General features: G+C 32.7%; 1 protein-coding gene across 3 annotated transcripts; it reads right to left on the reverse strand.

The window, feature by feature from the left end:
• Window positions 1-8550: 8550 nt before the first annotated feature.
• Window positions 8551-13065, reverse strand: LOC105326785 (E3 ubiquitin-protein ligase TRIM71). Of its 3 annotated transcripts, XM_066073768.1 has the most exons (3): window positions 12791-12879; window positions 10906-11185; window positions 8551-10416 (listed from the first exon to the last, which is right to left on the reverse strand). In XM_066073768.1, the coding sequence occupies exons 1-3, from the start codon at window positions 12859-12861 to the stop codon at window positions 9475-9477; spliced, it is 1293 nt and encodes a 430-aa protein (XP_065929840.1). In that variant the 5' UTR covers window positions 12862-12879; the 3' UTR covers window positions 8551-9474. The 3 variants fall into 3 exon arrangements, with proteins under 3 accessions (XP_065929840.1, XP_065929838.1, XP_065929839.1); XM_066073766.1 differs by having other exon boundaries at window positions 8552-11185; window positions 12791-12878; XM_066073767.1 differs by having other exon boundaries at window positions 8553-11203; window positions 12791-13065.
• Window positions 13066-19791: the final 6726 nt, after the last annotated feature.

Here is a 19791-nt window from a genome sequence, read left to right on the forward strand (position 1 = left end):
CAAATTAAAACTAGATGCTGTCATTAGACAGTAATACCCGCACCATGTGTTTGCCCCTAAATAACACTGTTTTGTACCAGTTAAATTAAAAATGAAGGCTACATGCAAACTCCGGTAATACATTTAAAAATTATAATTTTCACAACTGAAGGATGAGATCCCTGCCCATATGATAATACACATCGTGACATGAGCAGCACTTTATGTGCAATTTGGGGTAGAACTGTTTGCAGTGAATTTTCAGTTAATCAATAATCTTAACATTTTATGTCATAAGAAGTATAATGGTCTATATATATAATTATTACAAACAAAATTAAAAATTAAATTATGCCCCCTCCCCGTGGCGGTTGCCGGTTTTAGATTTGCTTCTGTGTGCCTACATGAACATCATCGTGTGCATAGATTTAGAGAAGGGGTGGGAGTGAGGGGTCCAGACCCCCCCCCCCCCCCCCACCCCTCCCCATGAAAATTCGTAAATTACCAAAAATACACCTTGGACACCAATGCTCTTACAGACATGTAAACGCTCTAACCCATTGCGCTTCAATGTTAGGTAACATTATTTGGGGGGTAAATATTTAATCAATATTTGATATACTTTATTGTTTATCTCAATAGAAAGTATACATGTACATCACAATATGCAGGTGTCCTGCACCACCTTAAAGCTGTTATTTACCTAATAAAATAGTGCAAGTGGATTTGAAGAATAGTTCATAAAAATACATGCATGTTACAAATGAATGATCTTTGTCTGAAGTTACGTACACAACACGGGTTTGCATGTCTCATTAGCGGGTACTAGTTTTACCCAGCTCTTCGATTAGATGGGTTCACGTGTATACATACATGGGTGTTGCTAAAACGCGGAACGGAAAACGGAACCGAAGGAAAACGGAAAATCTTATCTAATGTTATTTACCTCATAGATTTGTTAAGTATGCTATAACGATATACTTTATGTACCTTTTTAATTTTTTTTGAAAGATTAACAATATTAGATTATTTATTCAAGAATATTTATTTCCTTAAAATTAACAGTACATGCATTGACCACTATATTCTGTCCCAAAATATCCTCGATTCACTTTTTGCTGTATATTTATATATACCTCAGGGTTCAAGCGATTCTCTTTTAGAAGCATTAAACATTCTCATTATTCTTTCTTTAAAACGTCCTCTCTAGCTTATCAGCTGGTATAAATACACGGCTAAAAATAAAGAAGTCTACGGGGTTTTGCATTTTAACAGACCCGGATGATAGTGTTGAAAAATTGTGCAAGGTCTTCTGAGTGACTTCCAAATGGAGAAAAGATGTCAACATTTTCCATTATAAATCGTCCAAATGTGCTGCATGAATATTTTGGAATCGACAGACAATAGTCCCAATATATAATCGGAAAATCAAACCAGGCAACGTCTAGAGCTCTCTATTCGGATCATATGTATATAGCTGCTGGAATAAACAACTGCATGCTTTGTAATGCAAACGTAAACAAAACTGCATTGCTAAAAATACTAGTTTCACAAATTACTAGTTTCACAAATTACCGGGTATTTTAATGTTTACTGTATTTTAATTTTTTAATGTCGTCAGTCCTACAGTTTTTTTCTTCCATCTCAATGATACTGTATCGTCTGTATGATAAAAGATCGTCTAGAACACCGAAAATTCAATTTTGATGTAAGTATCTATATACATGTACATCATATTTGAAAATAATATAAAAATACTCAAAACACGCATAAAACGCTTTCACTAACTGCGTACGTTACGCTAATATGCCAGCAATACCATATAATAGAAATAAGTAAAAAGTTATAGCTAATTTGCTCGTTTAATCATGTTAATGTTTCACAATTCGTATACATTTGATTTTTCCGTTTCGTACTCAACTAAAGCCGAATGAATACAATGCTATAATTGATAGACATTCATATGAATATTAATAAGATAGCAACATGTTGATAATCATTCATTAGATATAAATAAAAGATACAAAGTAAATCGTTTCTGGCCAGTCTATACCCTTTTTAAGCGATAAACGTGATGATATTTTCCATTCCGTTCCGTTTTCCGTTCCGCGTTTTAGCAACACCCATACATACATGTCTGTGTTTTCCGTATGCAGAAAAGGATTACGGTAGTTAGGATCAGCTAAAGGAATTCATTATTGTGTTTTAATTGGATTATCATTATGATGTTGACCAATTTAGGTAAGCATAATACATGTAGTAGCAGTGCAGTAGCACAATATAATAAGATGCCAGCATGGGATTCCTGCCAGCATACATACACATGTATATAAGTTCTACTTTCACTTTCTAAATGTAATCTCCCTTTGACAGCATACTGTATCATCATCTTTTAATATTTAAATAAGCTTATCATCGTTACCTATCCTATCGCATTTGTAAAGTTTCTGTCATTTTAGTTGCAAAAGTTATTTTTTTCATTTGTCAGACTGCATGCACTGTTGAGTTGACCCCATATTGACCCTGTATAAACAATTTCTTATTAAATTTGTGTATTACATATGTAAGTAAGTGTAGACACTTATATTTTTTATATGAGTAATAATAGGAAGGAAGGAGTATTTCTTTCTTAATGTATTATAATGCATCAAATACAATGTAGGTCATGACCTTATGGGACTGTTCTGACCCCACGAAACAGGAAAATACAAAATATCTTCTAAAGTCATTATGATGCATCAACTGGTGTAAAGTACATTAATGACCCCCAGGTGTTGTCTTTAAACCCCCCCCCCCCCATCCCCCCGCCTTTATGAAATAGGAAATGATATGATACACTGTATATTTTGTTAACTTCTGAGATCTGAGATCCTCATCCCTAAACCGTTTAATTTATTTTTGCTCTTTGTGTCATTGCGCGTAAAATTGTATTGTAAGATTATGCCCCCTTGGAGACACCCTGACATTTTAGAACTAGAAATAATAATGTATTTTATCTTATTCATATGTAATGTTATACAGTAGTGTTTGATCCATGTGGGTAATTCCTAGCCTAATGATGTCACTGCTTTGTTTAGGAGACTTTACAATTGCCCAAAATATGTGAATACACATGGCAGTGATGCATATAACATTTTGTTTATAAATCTTAAAAATTGAATTAAGCAATTTCCAAAATGTAAAGCAATCAAGAAATGATTTAAAATTTGCTACTGTACACATGTAAGAATGTATATTAAGAAGACTGAATCTTTATAAGCAGGTTAGATGGGGAGGGGGATGAATGTGGAGTATAAACATTTATAATTTGAATCATTTATTGTTATTAATTAATTTTAACTTGTCAATGAATACTACTTATTGATCCCAAGGTAGAAATATGACCTCTGATCGTATCTCAATAGATCATTTGTCAATTATGCAAGGTGTAATGTAATTTTTTTTAAGAATAACATTTTTTACCAGTTTATAAAAGTTTTTAGACACCCAAATTATATTTTGATTTTAATAGATTATTCGACAAGGAAGGGGGGGGGGGGGGGGGGAGAGAGAACAGTTTATATTTGAGTTTGTTTGGGAGTGGGGGTTCCAAGTCATATATTTGACAATTTATTTAATGTAATTTAAAATAAGACTAAGCCATACTACAGTCATGAACATGAATAGTATAGAACAAAACTTAAACTAATACATGTACATGTATATATACATAGGAAGTATTACAAAACAGATGATTGATCTATATCTGGGTTCTTAAATTGAATCATATATCATGTACATATTATATTATTGTTTCTTTGTTCAAGGCATTTAAGATGGTATGTAGGTCATGATCCCAAGTGCTCTTCCTGAAATTATCAAATATCATAAAAACCATTGAGATCCCCACCTTAATCCAAAGATATTATTCGCATTAGGCGCATCAGATCATTATGGCATGTAAGTCATGACCCTAAGGGGTCATCCTGACCCCCTTAGAATCAGAAATTGTCAATTATCTTTAAATTATTGATGTTTGATGATCCTATCTCTATTTAATCTTTATTAATTATTAAGTCTCCTGAATGAAGTTTGGAGACTTATTGTTTTTGTACGGTTCTTAATACATGTATATATTCTTCATCTTCTTTTTCTTCTTTCCCGCTCTGAACTTGTTTCTTAGAGATGGCTGAACATAATTGTACAAAACTCTAGGATATGATAGGCCTGCAAATCTAGTTGTGCACCCTGGTTTGATTTTTCTCATTTTGGGTTAGACAACCACTTTTCGGGGGAGGGGGGTGTCAAAAGGGTGTGGGGTCTAACATTGAACCTTGTAGGAAGAATCATAGACTCTATTGTAAATGGTAACTTGAAAACGGACAAAGATAATAATATAGGGTTTTCATAATGTATCATATATTGGCTGTTACTGGCAATATATAGGGTTTATTAAATCTGACCCTTGGGGTCATCCCCACCCCCCAGGAATTTGAAATTACCATATATCTCAGAAACTGTTATAATCATGACCCCTAAACCATATATATTCATGTTTCTGATGTCAAGGGGCATCAAATGTTATGTAGGTCATGGGCCCTGTGGGTGGTCCTGACGCCCTCAAACAGCAAGTCCCTTAATATCTTCAAAACAGTTGAGATCCCCACCCTTAAACCATATATATTCTTGTTCCTTGTGTCAAGGGGCATCAAACGGTATGTAGGTCATGGGCCCCGGGGGTGGTCATGACCCCCCTTGAATAGGAAGTGCACGAATATCTCAAAAACGGTTGAGATCCCCACCCCTTAACCATATATATTCTTGATCCTTAAAGGGCATCAAAAGGTATGTACCGGTAAGTAATGGGCCTCAGGGTTAAATTTAATTTTTCAAAACCGTAATGCACATCTATGGAACAGTTCCTTTCATATCCCAAGATATGATGTGTCTATCCATTAAATCATAAAAGGAGTTCTAGGATCTATGTTTTTTTTAAAGTGATAAACGTCAATTTTCTACTACATTTTGACTCCCTGGATGAAATTTAAATTTTGAAAACCTTACTGCACATCTATAGAACAGTCCCTATCATATCCCAAGATATGATTGTCTATCCATTAAATCATTAGAGGAGCTCTTTGATCAATGTTTGTTTTTTTAGTGATAAACGTAAGTTTTCTGCTACTATTTGACTCCCAGGATGAAATTTAAATTTTTAAAACCTTATTGCACATCTATAAGACAGCCCCTATTATATCCCAAGAGATGACGTAGCTACTCCAAAAGTTGTAAGAGGAGTTCTGGGAACCATATTTTTTTTGCCAAAAAACGTCATTTTTTGTTGCCCACTGACCCCCTTACTTAAAAAAAAATTTCTGGAACCTGATCATGCCTCAATATGACACCCCCAATCATATTCTAGAAGATCATTTGGCTACTGCTTAAAAAAAATGACGTTTTTTAAACCAGTTTTTTTGTAAAAAAACGTCATTTTTTAGCCATTAAATGACCCCCAGGACAAAATTGAAAATTCCGAAACCTTATTGCGCATCTATAGGATACCCTAAAACATATTCCAAAAGATGATTTGTCTTCTTTTGAAAATGTAGGAGGAGTTCGAGGAAGAAGGTTTTTTGTGAAAAAACGTCATTTTTTACTAATTATTTGACCCCCAGGACTAACAGAGAATTTTTGAAACCTTTTTACAAAACAACATGATACCCCAAATCAAACTCCAAGAGTTCAGTTTGCTGGTTTATAAGATGTAAGAGCAGTTTGAGAAAGTAAAACGTGACAGACGGACGGACGGACGGACGGACGGACGGACGGACAGACGGACGGACGGACGGAACAGGGTAACAACAATATACCCGAACTTTCTTTAGAAAGTGCGGGTATAATAAGCGTCATCCGCGTATAAAATGTATATAGCGTTAAAATTATGTCGATTTGTCCAAGACGATGAGAAAAACTCGATATACTTCGACAGAATTATCCTCTCGTTTCAAGTTTTGTTGACTTTGTTCAAATCATAATAAGAGTTTGCCTAATAAATGCGTTGAGTAACCAAAAATGCGTGGACATATTTTCAAAATTCTTTATTATAATTACTTATGTTGATGTTATCAATTTGCTCGTTTTTTACGTCAATATTTTTATGACTTTTTGTCTTTTAACAAGACATGTCAACTTTACTTCGACGTCTAATTTTGGGCAACAATTTAACCTAATTTTAAAACACTTCTATATAAAGTTGTACGCATACACTGACTAACTACAAAACTCTATTACCCTAAGAGACAGGGGCGTCGCTACAAACGTAACAAACAGATATTGAAAATCAAAAAGGCGACTTAGTTTTCAGATAAATATGTTGTCCAGTAAAATGACCTATTTTGACTTGTCCGATATCAAAGATATGTCGCCATAGTTTTGCCACCATTTTTATTTTTTTCTAGGAATTAACGTGGTTTTTATGGTGGCGTTATGATAGCATTAATCAACCACTAGTAGTCAGATACTTACGTTGACTTGTCAGATTTTGAAAATGCCATTATAATGTAGAACAACTATCTTTTCGACTTGTCAGTTAGATCTTTCTGTCTGATCTTCATTGCAACTTGTTCAAAATGGAGGTTTGTGGTACGTGTTGTGTATTTAGGATAACTACATTTAGGAATCTAATGTCAATGGTTGACTGGAACCACTATATGATATTCGAATTCATCCAAATGATGTGGCAAATGTTACAATATAATAGGGAAACAGTTGTCTCATACATGTTCTTTAGACAAAAATGAGCTTACTTTTGATGTGTTGTTCATTTTTTGTTATATTTTCAAGTTGTAAATGTGAAAATGAGATCGAAAGATAGTTCAATGGCATTGGAACCAAAAGATATTTTCATAAACTCCTATTTTTTATCAAGTTTCTCTCATTAGAGGATTAGCAGAGAACAATGAATACAAATGACGCTCTCTATTACAACATTACAACGTCTCTACATAATGAATTTCCTTGAAACCAAATCTACCTCTACCGAATGAATACCTTTATTCTCAACACAACTAGAAACTATCCAGTTTTAAGAGAAGTTTTTAAGAAGAGCAATTAACTGTTCAATCGATCACGAATATCACACTATGTTAAACAAAAGTGTAAGAAAAATGCCAATCGACATTGAACAGATTATCATCATAGATTTAAGAATATTTACTTCAAATAAATAAGTTTTTTTCTTTATTTTATGATTGTCGCAATCCAGTATTTCTGGCTGTATGATCAAATCCAATCTATAACGTAAACTCTTAAAAATTGCTTTTAAATGCATTGTTTAGTTAATTAGATATCAAGTCTTATTCTAATAGCTAATACTTTAGTGTTTACTTTGTTCGTTGCTATTTGATCTCATCTTAATGAAAATTTTGTGAATATCATTTTGTTGATCGATCGAAAAGTAAGCTACATTAAGAGTTTGAACTCCAAGGAATGGCTAACCTTGGACATCCAAGTACATGTACATTGTAGTTGCATGGAAAAAAATATTGTTACCTTCGCCTGATGGAAAAATGTTGTTATTGCTGTGTCACTATCTAGTCGACTGTAATTAAAAAGTAAACGTACATTTAATCACTAAGTATTGATTAAAAGGTTCAAAGATTGATATTGAATGGGACGATCAATGCAGAAAAATATTACATCACCCGCTTCCGCCGGATGTATTTATTATGCAATGCGAGCTAATTTTATTCTGCGTAATCTGTTTCATATTTGGATATTTTACTGGAAATGTAGACATTAATTGGTAACTTAACAACAAAATTTCATGATAAACGCGATGACGTAAATTTTTCTATAGTCAACTGTCCTTACTTATGTAGTAATAAACCCTCATCACCCGCATATGGTGCTTTTGTCTCTCAGTTAATTCGACACACATGGACATGCTCCTCGTATGAACAGTTTCTAAGGCAATGCAAGCTACCGACAAACAAGTTGATAAAACAGGACTATCAACAGTCTCGTTTGAAGTCATCTTTTTGTAATTTCTATGATCGATACACCGACTTTGTCAGCAAATACAATCTTCCACTGGGTCGCATGATGACTGACGTTTTTCATACTAATTGTTAGACCATAATTAATCACCTAATTGACTTTCCGGGTTTTTTTTTCACGATTACGACAACGAGCACACGGGTACGGCGAGTGTGATCGGTCAGCAGAGGATGCTCACTCCTCCTAAGCACCTTATCCTACCTCTCTATCTGTTTAGAGGTCCGTGTTGCTCTGCTTTGAATTTGTATTTCGTTTTATAGATTTTTGAGATCGATGACAGTTTGTTATTGTTATTTTTCATTTTAACCCACAAGAATCCGCGCAAACGAATCTTAAGATAGCTCCATAAATGTATTAAATTTGTCTAGGAGAATAATTAAATAATTCACAACAGTTACTATGCTTCTTTTTCAATTTAAGAGTTTACTAATTAACACATTCATATTAATTAAGTACAGTATATCTGAAATTAATGGATAAAATAAGATAAAATAACTTATGGATTATTGTTTCAACGTCTTTTAAAGCGTGATAATTATTACCTCTAATAAAAGAAATATCGGTCTATGTCTAATCTTAAAATTCCTTAAAATGACGTTGAAACATTTAATTGCACAAAATGAACTTGTCAACAGAATGGTAACTCAAATGTCTAGAAGGGTGACTGAATTGCATATTTCTGCCATTCAGTAACCGTTTCGTTATCTCTCAGTCACCTTTCGGTCACATTTTAGTTCACTGAATGGCAGAGAACAGTCCTGTGTTGAACTATATAGTATTCATTACGACTATTCAAACGTGATTTGTTCAATGCTTTATCATTGGGTTTTTTCTGATTATCAAATTAAGTGATTGTTGTTTGATAAAATTGACAACAGCTTGATATCAATCGTGATGAATAGTATAGACTTTTGTAAATAATGATGAACAACCATGAAAAACCAAAGATTATTTCATTGAAAAAAAAAACATTTTAAAAAAACCGTTAAATCTCGCACAGATCTGACTTACCAATGACATGTTTGCATGAAATATTTGTCAGTTTTGTTCAAACAATAATTTAACCTTCAAAATAAATATATATATATATATATGGAAACAAAAACTGTCTTGGTGTAAAAAGTTGAGTTTGGACCCTCCAACTTTGATATGTGCCTCAAATCCGTTAATATGCAATAACAGATCAAATGCAATTTGTTTTCATATTGACACAGCCTGTCCACCCTTGCATTTCCTGACTGACTCTCTTTTGGTAGACTAAGAACGAAACACTTGTAAAATTAATTGAATGATTTTTCTCAATACAAAAGAATGGCCTGTTATTTTGTCAAAATTAATTCTATCACGTGAAATGTGTAACTTTTGTTTCATACAATATCTGACAGAATGTTATAACCATTACGTAAAATGACATGTTATCTTTAGTTATACATTTACAGTACTATACCCAAACTATGTTTACATATAATATTGAATTTTTTTTATCTTATGTGTGTCTTTTTCACCCACAAATAGATTGTCTTTGGTGTCCACACATAAACCCCATGGGCAACTAAAATCACAATCGCCGATGTATTGAAGGAACTGTCCGTTCTGATCCACAATGTGGATACGATAGTTGTGAAAATCTGACGTTAAAATTCTACTCTGGCTGTCAGTAGTGATGCCAACAGGTTTAAATGGGATACTGCCTGACAAAGGAGGACCGGTGTAAAGAAATCTGCGTTTGCCATCATGATTAACCACCACTACTGCACCGGCAAAATGATCAGCGACACAAATATCGCGGTTTCTGTTCTCACTAATGTACTTAAAGTTACATAAAACGCTAGATGAATAGAGAGGTTTTTCTCTGTGATCAAATTGAATACTTTGTATTTCTGTGGAACCAGCATAGCGTACAACTTTTGTGTGTTTTCTATCATCACTTTGCATGACAACAAGGAAGTCACCAAAATAAGAGCAGCAGATATTTTGAGGCATCCATCCCTGTAATTTTACTATTTCTTGTATCCGTTTGTTCTTTACTATATTTACAGTACAATCACTGTTGTCAGTAAAAGCTATTTCACCTCTCCTTGTAATCGATATATTTGATTGCTGATTCCCTAAATTGGTATGAAATGTCTCAAGAAGTTTTCCATTGAGATTGAAAAGTTTCATGACATTATTATTACCGAGGGTCCATATCTGCTCGTCACTCAAACAGGTCACATCATGAAGATGGTCATACCCTGTCTCTATTGTTGCGAGGGTTTGGGGTTTAAGAAGCAACGGTCGGTTAATTGAGGATGATGCGGTTCTAGAAGATTCCACGCCGATGGGTTTGCGCTCCTCTGATTTTATGGAAAATGCTGTCAGAGAACCAAATTGTCTGAAAAGTTTTTCACGGTCAATCCTCTGAAAAGAGAATTTTGGAATGGAAACAACGAGTTTTGGAGGCAATCTTTTGAAATCAACAGTTCTAGATTTGTAGGCATTGACATAGTGAATATCATTGGAGTGCAATAATTTCTTCAGGTCAACAATGCTTTGAGTTATTTCAGAAATACTGGTTGCAATTTCATCTTCATGTTTATTGAGAACTGTGAGGTGTTTTGCTTCAATATCATTAATGTCAGATTGTAAACCCTTAATAATGTTATCTATCCTCCTGTGCCACTCTCTACCCCGCTTGTTGAGCGATGCTGATAACTGCCGATAGTTTTCACCTAGATTAGCTTTCTGTTCTGAAATACTCGATGCAATCTCTTGATATTTTGGATAAATATATTTTTCGTATTCTTCCAGGTCTATTTTAAGAACATTTTTCTTTCTTTCCAAAGTATTTTTGATATCTGTTACATCATGGAATTGGTGTTTCTGAGAAGAAATACAAAGTACACATACGGGAATATCACAATGCTCACAATGAAGTTCACAAATTTTCATAGAATGATAAAGACATGTAGGATAGTTAGAAGTGAATCCTCTCTGCTTAATTGGCATAACGATATGTTCTTTAGATTCATCCAGTAAATGTTCCCCGACGCAGACCTCACACAGGTTGATGGTACAGGTATCACAGTAAACTGGAGGAACAGATGTTTCACACAATTTACAACGTAAGACATCTTGGGCCCTGTGATGGGGGTCCATGGTCATTGAATCTTTATTGCTGTGGGCGTGCCTGATTAGAGGTTAAAGACTGGAAATAAGCAAGTATGGAAATTTGATACGAAACAAAACATTTTTTAATATTGTATTTAATATGAAATTTTTAATCCAATATGTTACAGGGAACCAATGATATTCTTTCTTGGCTGTGCGTATCAAAGGCACAAACAAAGAGTAAAGTAAAAAGTACCTTATGAAAGTCTATCAAAAGACAATCTAATTAAAACAAGATCTTATTTTGAGCGGATAAAAGGTTTAAATTTAACTACATTGATAAAAAAAATCACTGCATCGGAATAAGTAATATTCACACTAATAACAAATTTGATTATAAATATACCTATCACATAGTTTGGGGGAAATTATTAGAAATCTGTTGCTTAACACGTTATAATAGTTAAGATTAAAATGTTTTGTTTCCTGTCTTCTTTACATCCAATAACAAAAGCTTTAAGAGGGCTGGATGACAACGGTCTTATTTAGTTTGTATTGATTGTCATTAGAAGAAGATCTCACTATACAAATAATTTTTAAAAATTGAAAGCTAGAATTTATTAATTTGTTCTTGACTTTATAATAGTTTATAGCTTTACAAATCATATCTAAAAATTTAAGTATATCTGCTGATTAATTTTTTTGACAATCTAGTTTACTTAGTATTAAAAGAAAAGTATCTAAGTCGTTTGGCAAATGATAATTACTATATTTATAATAAAATAGCATAAATTAGATAGCAACTAACCTTTTGATTCAACATTGTGATCAAGTTTACATTTTTTCTAGAATAAACCAGTTGATTCAATATGGCAAATTCAAGTTGGCAATTATCCTTGTATTAACTGGTACCTGCTTGTCTAAGATCTTGGCATTGATTTACTAGTAAGAAAACGACTGATTGTGCATACATGTATCAGTCGATAACGTTGTGCATGTTTAAACAACAGAATTGGGGTATCAGTAAACAGGCATGCCCCTGTTGTGCTGAAAATAGTCACCATCTTTCAGACAACGGGTTTTTTTCTGAGTATAATATCTTAAAAAGTTAATCTTGAGAAGGTGTTTATGCTCACAAAAACAGCTTTGTAATGAAAAAAGGGGCAGAATAAAACTAATATATGATACCGGTATTTAAATGGTGATTGAATGGGTTTTTTGCAAATGATGATTTCAGAAATCTTGAGACAGTTTTGCTTAGCAAGCAATAAAATATTTTACACTGCTCATCAAGATGATATTTTAAAAAACGACATTATTCTCAGGATTTTCTAATTGACTAAAGATTTCACAGGTCATTACACTTCTTTTTTTTAAGTGGCGATTTAAATGAAAGCTAAACAATTTATAATTGAAGTCTGAGTTCATGTTAAGAAAAAAGTGGTAGCATACACTTAAGTCTAGTAACATAACATTTCTAGTTTAAAAAATGGCAGACCCAAGAAATTATATCCAGAGACGTATATATGCCAATGCTATAGCTATCTAAATACACTCAACAAAACCTTCTTGATGAATTGAATCATTTGAAACGTTTGAGCGCCCATGCGGACTTATTAGCATTGTTTACGTTATTAAAGCTTCTCAAATCGAAAAAAGTCACATATAAACTGAAATTACAAACCTATCTAATATCCAACATGGCGTTTTCAGATGTTTTACCTTGACCTTCTTGTTTAAAATCACATGATTCATTTAAATGGCTGAACCGTGACACTTACATCAAACATAATGAGACATCCACACCGACTGGTTTGTCTGGTTATTGATTTGTTGCATGATTCTATTTTGAGACCTTTTTGTCAACATTTGTTTAAAGATATCTCCTTAAACGGAAAAATGGCTACTATACGAAAAGGTTCATCTATTATCGCTTCGTAATATTGACTGTATAAATAACGTTCGTAAGATAATTTAGGTCAGTTAATAATTTATACCCATTTTCATCCAAGATGGCAACGCCAGGTTTATACAATTGATAGTCGTATTCTTGTTATTTCACGAAAAGCATCTGTTATTTGTTAAGATATTACTAGTAATCACATATTATTTCTAATAAATGGCAAAAACAAAAACAAAACAAGCAATCGAAATCATTTAGCTTAAATATCTATGCATGTATGAATCTCTTTAAAGATTCATAAGATTAGTGATATGGAGAATACATTAATGATACTCTTACAGAATGGAAACACATCGGTTAAGGTTAAAGTAAACGTGATATGAAGCATGGTGGCTATTATGCAGTTCAGGTTATCATTCATACAGGTTTGGTTAAGGTAAGACATATAGAAGATGTTTGTAAGTATCTGCTCCGCTCTATAGTGTCCTTTACCCCATAGCTATAGTTATTAATGAATGACGTTTTGTATATATATATACATCGTTTCATGCATGATTCCTGGATTATTATTTATCAGGGTATTGTATTCGAATTGTATATGGAACTGGTTGTGAAAAATGATTTGTTGGATAACTGCCCCAAATGATTCATTTAACATGCCGATCAGTTCCATATAAAAACTCATGTTCATCAGGCGAACCTACGAAATTGTTTTTTCTATTCCTAGATGCAGTGTGTATGTACCTGTAAGGTTCAGAGAGGCTTTTGAGTACTTGAGAATAGGATCTTTAAACTGTAATGTTTATTTGACTGGAATATGTAACAATAAGCATAAAAACATTTGAGGTATAATACTTCCTTATATGCATTTATCAATCTTTTAATAAAAGTACGTAGATCTGATAGTTCCTTTTAAATGAACCTGCCCCAAAATCTTAAACCTTTTCACTACACAGCTATAGATTACATGTTATGTATCCCCAGACACAGCATGCCAACAGATTTCGAACAAATACAGAGAATGCATTTTAGACTTTAATTAGCACTTACAACTCAACCTGGCAATTCATCTAAATAATATTGGCTGAAAATAATCTGACTGTTTTTATGAAATTCCAAATTAACAGCTATGAAACTCAAATACACGGATAAGATGTACAGAATTTATAACTTTAATACCTTTAGTTAGTTTTTTTCTAAATCAGATTTCATTTTTTCGATGACGTTGTCTATTTCTCTGTACAAGTCTACTCTCAACTTATTGATAGCTCATATCAATTTTTAGTGTTTCTATATAAATCATCATCTGAACCGAAAAAAAGACTAATTTCTTGATATTTCGGATAAATTATTTTACCTCGATCTTCTGAATCTGATTATAATGCATTATTCTTTTTCTCCATGAAATTCAATTTGTCTACAGCGTCTTGAGCCGCATTGTACCAGTTATCGGCTAAAATTTAATTTTTTCTTTTCGTATTCCTTATTTCTTGAAATTTTGGATACATTTTGTCATGATTAAAATTGTGAACTCCTTATTAAACCATCTCTAAGATTATATTACTATTTAGAACCAAAAAATCTTGTTTTTGTGCTTTTAATCACGCCCGGAAATTGCCGAGTTATTACTATTTACTGTACCAGTTATCAGCTTTGTGATAAGAATCTCTGCATATATTGATTTTATACTCCGCAAAATGTAATTTGAATTATGCCCCTTGTGAGGTCAGACTAAAGGTCTGAGAGGTTATGATACATACACAACTCTTCAGATTATTTGTTTGTTGTCATACGGTGATTCACAAAATCGTAGACTATTTGATACATAATTGTGCAAACAGGCGTTCAACTCCGCTATATTGACATTCCGTGTTTATTCCCCTTATGTTTGCATTGGGAATCTGCGACGTTCATTTTCCTATGAATATATTTAGCTAATTCATGCGCCATGAGCACAAATATAAACGTCACGTGTTTTGAGTATATTTATTTTTGTAATATTAAATAAAATGTTCAATTTTACATAACCAATTTGATATGTACTTATGAAAAATAACCGTTAAATCATATTTATTCGTTTTAAAAAAGTGTTTTCTGCAAAGTTCCTGGCACTATATTTTAGTCGCGGATGCGAACTAAATTACATGTTAATGTGGTTGTTCCGTGTATGTTTCATACTCCTTACTAAAAGCATAGATAATGGCTTTATAGTGACGAAAAACATAGATTTGATACAAATAGACATCAGTTTGAATATAAATTTAGGCATTGAATGCTTAAATGAATCTCTCAGATTTTAGTGAATTCCTTTTGTTTATACCATTAATATGTTTTGATAGTATATGTTAAACCAAAAAAAGGGATAAAATAACCTAACACAAAGAGGTAATATTCTATTTTTAACTTATTATGTCACTTTTTTCACTGCTGAAAGTGCAAATATGTAAACAATGGCTGCTTAAGCTCGTGTTTAAAACACGTTCAAGAGAGCTTTTAAGCAAACTTACTTTTATTTATTTGAAACAGACGACTGAATTAAAAAATATAAAAAGTCGCGTACTATAAACCCGAACTCTCAGTTTAGCCGATAACTGGTCTTCATCGATAACTGGTACGATGTATACAAATAGGAATGTCACATTGCTCACAATGGAGTTCACACAGTTTTGCTTTATGTTCTGGACATTTAGGAAGAATAGGAGTTGACTGTCGATGTTTGATTGGCATCACTTTATGCAATTTTGACTCCTTTAAGATATATTTCTCAGTACAAGCCTTACAGAGATAATGTTGCAAATATCACAGAATAGTGCGGGGACAAAAGTCTCACACAGGTCACATCGTATGACACTGTTACAGGGGTCCATGATCTGTGAACCTTGTTTATTTTCAAAAGCGAGAGGCTTCAGACCGGAATAGAAAACAGAGTCAGCCGAACAATACAGCGATGTATTAGCTTAAAGAAGTGCATATTTAATTTTATGATTCAATCCCATATGACTTAAATCATTTTTGTGGTATTCCAAGTTTTCGATTGATTTCTAAGTCTATTTTTTGTAATTGTTTTTACAAAAGATTCACAATACATAAGAGGTTAAAAATTTAATTTTTCTAAAATATTGTTCAGATTTTTAAGGGAAATTATTTACAAAATAATGTTTGTCCTAGTTGACAGGTATAAATGTTATAATGACCAGGTTTAAGATGTACAGCTTATTTAAGGGGTCAGAATCGAAGATTTCAAAACATTATATTCGGATGTTTTTTTACAAGTGTGTTTTAAAATTTATTGGGCTGAAATTGCTAAATTGCTAACTGAAATCAAACTTTTTAATTTGCATGTGATAAAATGATTTATGGTTTGTGAGATCATCATTGGCACATTCTATTCGGATGTTTTTTACAAGTGTGTTTTAAAATTTATTGGGCTGAAATTTCTAAATTGCTAACTGAAAACAAACTTTAATTTGCATGTGATAAAATAATTTATGGTTTAAACAATTGACTCTTACAACACACCAATTCATGTTTATTTCATATAATTTCATTGTCAAAATAAGTCACTTCGAACCATTATATACATGTACCATTTACATACTGGTAGATTGCGACGGTAATTTCCTTGTAGAGGTTCACAAATTCAAATTATGTCCTTTTAGCATCATACTAATCAATAATTGCTATGTCGCTTGTAACGCAAGATCTTATCGGTTAACAAGTCAGATATAAAGTTCCGGGTGTACGGTACGCAGGATAATTCATTTATATATCTTTATTGTACTATTCAATATATCCAGATAATAAGAAAGTATGCTCTTGTAAATAAATCAAATGCAGTCGTGCACTTTGTTTTCCTAAAATAACGTACATTATTCAGTTGTAGAAGTTAAGATTAAACAATTCCAAGTTTTCCCAGTAGAACATGTCTTTTCTTCTTCAGAGCTTCAGAAGTTCATCATCGTCATCACCTGAGTAAGGAGTGTTGGTTTCAGGGGTCTTTAATGTATAGATGCGTTTTTCTGTTGTTGTGGAGAGTGCTGACAGAGAACCAAACTGTTGATTTAGAGCTTTTTGTCGATTTCTTTAAAAGATAAGCTTGAAAAATGAACAATTAGCTTGGGAGGTAGTCTTCTAAATTCTTCTTTTCTGGATTTGTACTTTAAAAGAAGACAGGCATCATTCGAGTCCAGTATTTTCTTAAGCTCACTAATCTTCTCTGTAATTGCTGTAAGGGTATTGTTTATCTTATCCTCTTCTTTTTATATGAGAGTCAGATGATTGAGTTCTGTATTTTCGATATCGGTTTTCAGTTTACTGATAACACCGTCTATTTCTCTGTGCCAGTCATATCTCCGTTTATTGAGAGCCGTTATCAATTGTTCGGTGTTGCTTTTCAAATCGGCCCTCTGATTCAGAATTGTTGATGCTATCTCTTGATATCTGGGATAAATTGTTTTTCCTAGCTCTTCTAAATCTGATTGTAAGGCTTTTTTCTTTCTTTCCGAAAAATGTAGAATATCTACTGCATCGTGAGCCTTATGTGTCTTGGAGAAAACGCATTGAACACAAATAGGAATGTCACATTGCTCACAATGGAGTTCGCACAGTTTTGAAGTATGCTCTGGGCATTTAGAATACACTAGAAGCGATTGCCGATGTTTGACTGCTACCACTATGTGAAGTTTAGAATCATCTAATATATGGTCCCCCACACAGGTCTTACAGAGGTTAATCTGGCAAATGTCACAGTAAAGTGGAGGAACAAGTGTTTCACACAGGTGACAAAGTACGACATCTTGAGCGCTGTTACAGGGGTCCATGATTTTACAACCTTATCTATTTGCAAAAAAGGTTTAAAATCTGAAGAAAAAAAGGAAAAAGATAAATAATTGTCTTTTTTTTATTATGATTTAATGATTTTATGCACAAAATTTATAAACTATTAGATTTAAAGTCCAGAACTACATACCCTCAGTAATCCAACATGGCGTCTGTAGATATGTTGAACTTCTCTTCCGTGTTCTTGGCATCTGTGTGAGATCACGTTGTTGATTTAAGATAAAGAGTTTATGGGGAAAAAAGTGGAGGTAATGACAAACGTTTGAATGGGGGCTTTTTATATTCTACTGATAATTCTGATAAATCTTTTATTTGTGATTTATGATTAAGTTTGAGTTTATTCATACTTTAAACAAGATGGTTTACCAGATTGATCTAAATTAGTATAAATTCACATTAGAAAATATAAATGAAAGTTAAAAAAGGAATACACAAGAACATAATAAATAAAATTAATTTAAATCTACTTACAATGTATATTTAACAAATGTTTCTTATAATGTTATTTACAAGTGCATTTTGAATTGTCTCAGCTAAGTATTTCACCACATTTTCGCTTGGAGTTATCTGCTGAATGACTACGGTCGATCAATCGGAAGACATTTTTGTACCCAAAGATCATAGGTTTGATATAAATAATATGCGACTGTTCTTTGTCCACCGATTTTAGTGTAATCTAGCTATAAAGATTAAGAGTGGATTAACAAAATATGTTCCGGTCATTTGAACAGCAGATGCATATATCCATTCTAGTTTTGCGTATTACTTCATAATCATGAATATTGTTTCTGAGGGTTTTTATTACCCTTATCGAAGAACATAGAACAAAATCGTTCCAGCTTTTGTTCACAATATTTTAACGGTTTTGTAATTCTGAAAAATGTGTATTAATTTAATTTACATACTTTAAACCACAATTTTAATTTAGATATGATAATTCCGGTAATACTTTTTGTTAGTTGTATTAGATGCATGTTCCTTCACAATATCCATGTCCCTATTTAATAAAGATTTAACATATTGTTCTAATCTTAAACTCTTGAGTTTTTTTCACTCTACTGCCCATTTTGAATTAACATACCTTATAAGCCAAATAAGAAATAATTGTACTTAAAGAAGAGTACTTGTGGGGGAGGGGGGGGGGTACATAAAAACATTTTACAACATGTTTCCATTAACAGTAAAGGAACACTTGTATATAACAAAATAATTGTCCTATAGGGCCGGTATTGGTTTCTGTCTTTACAAAAAGCATATCCATTTCCGTTGCACTTCTTGTTTTTAGGCCATACACAGTAAATCTTAGGTTCTCGTTCTCATAATGTATAGTGATTGGGAAAAAAGTTTCATAGTCTTTGTCTGAGCAGTATGAGTTGTGGACGTCTTTTTTCACTTTATTAAATTTCATTATCAGTTTACTTTATATAATACGATACACATACTTTATATGTTTAGAGAACGCGTAAAAACCTTGTCGTCGCAAAAACTGATGACGTAAAACGAGAGGAATTTAGGTGAATCCCCTAGTACACGTACACGTATCCCTCTCAACCTCTCTATTGACAAAAATGTCAACAAGAATGAGTAGAAAATCTACATGTTAGTTGCAATTATAAACATACTTTTTATCATATGAACATAAGTAATGTGCACGTTAAAAAATATACATATTAATTCTATTTTACATGTTGACATGATTATCTTGCATGTTGACATTTTGCCAAAATTAAAATGTTTTGTTTCCTGTCTTCTTTACATCCAATAACAAAAGCTTTAAGAGGGTTGGATGACAACGGTCTTATTTAGTTTGTCTTAATTGTCATTAGAAGAAGATCTCAATATACAAATAATTTCAAAAAATTGAAAGCTAAAATTTATTAATTAATTCTTGACTTTATAATAGTTTATAGCTTTACAAATCATAATTATCTAAAAATTTAAGT

The sequence above is a fragment of the Magallana gigas genome, chromosome 10 (genome assembly GCF_963853765.1).
Source record: "Magallana gigas chromosome 10, xbMagGiga1.1, whole genome shotgun sequence".
NCBI classification, from domain to species: domain Eukaryota; kingdom Metazoa; phylum Mollusca; class Bivalvia; order Ostreida; family Ostreidae; genus Magallana; species Magallana gigas.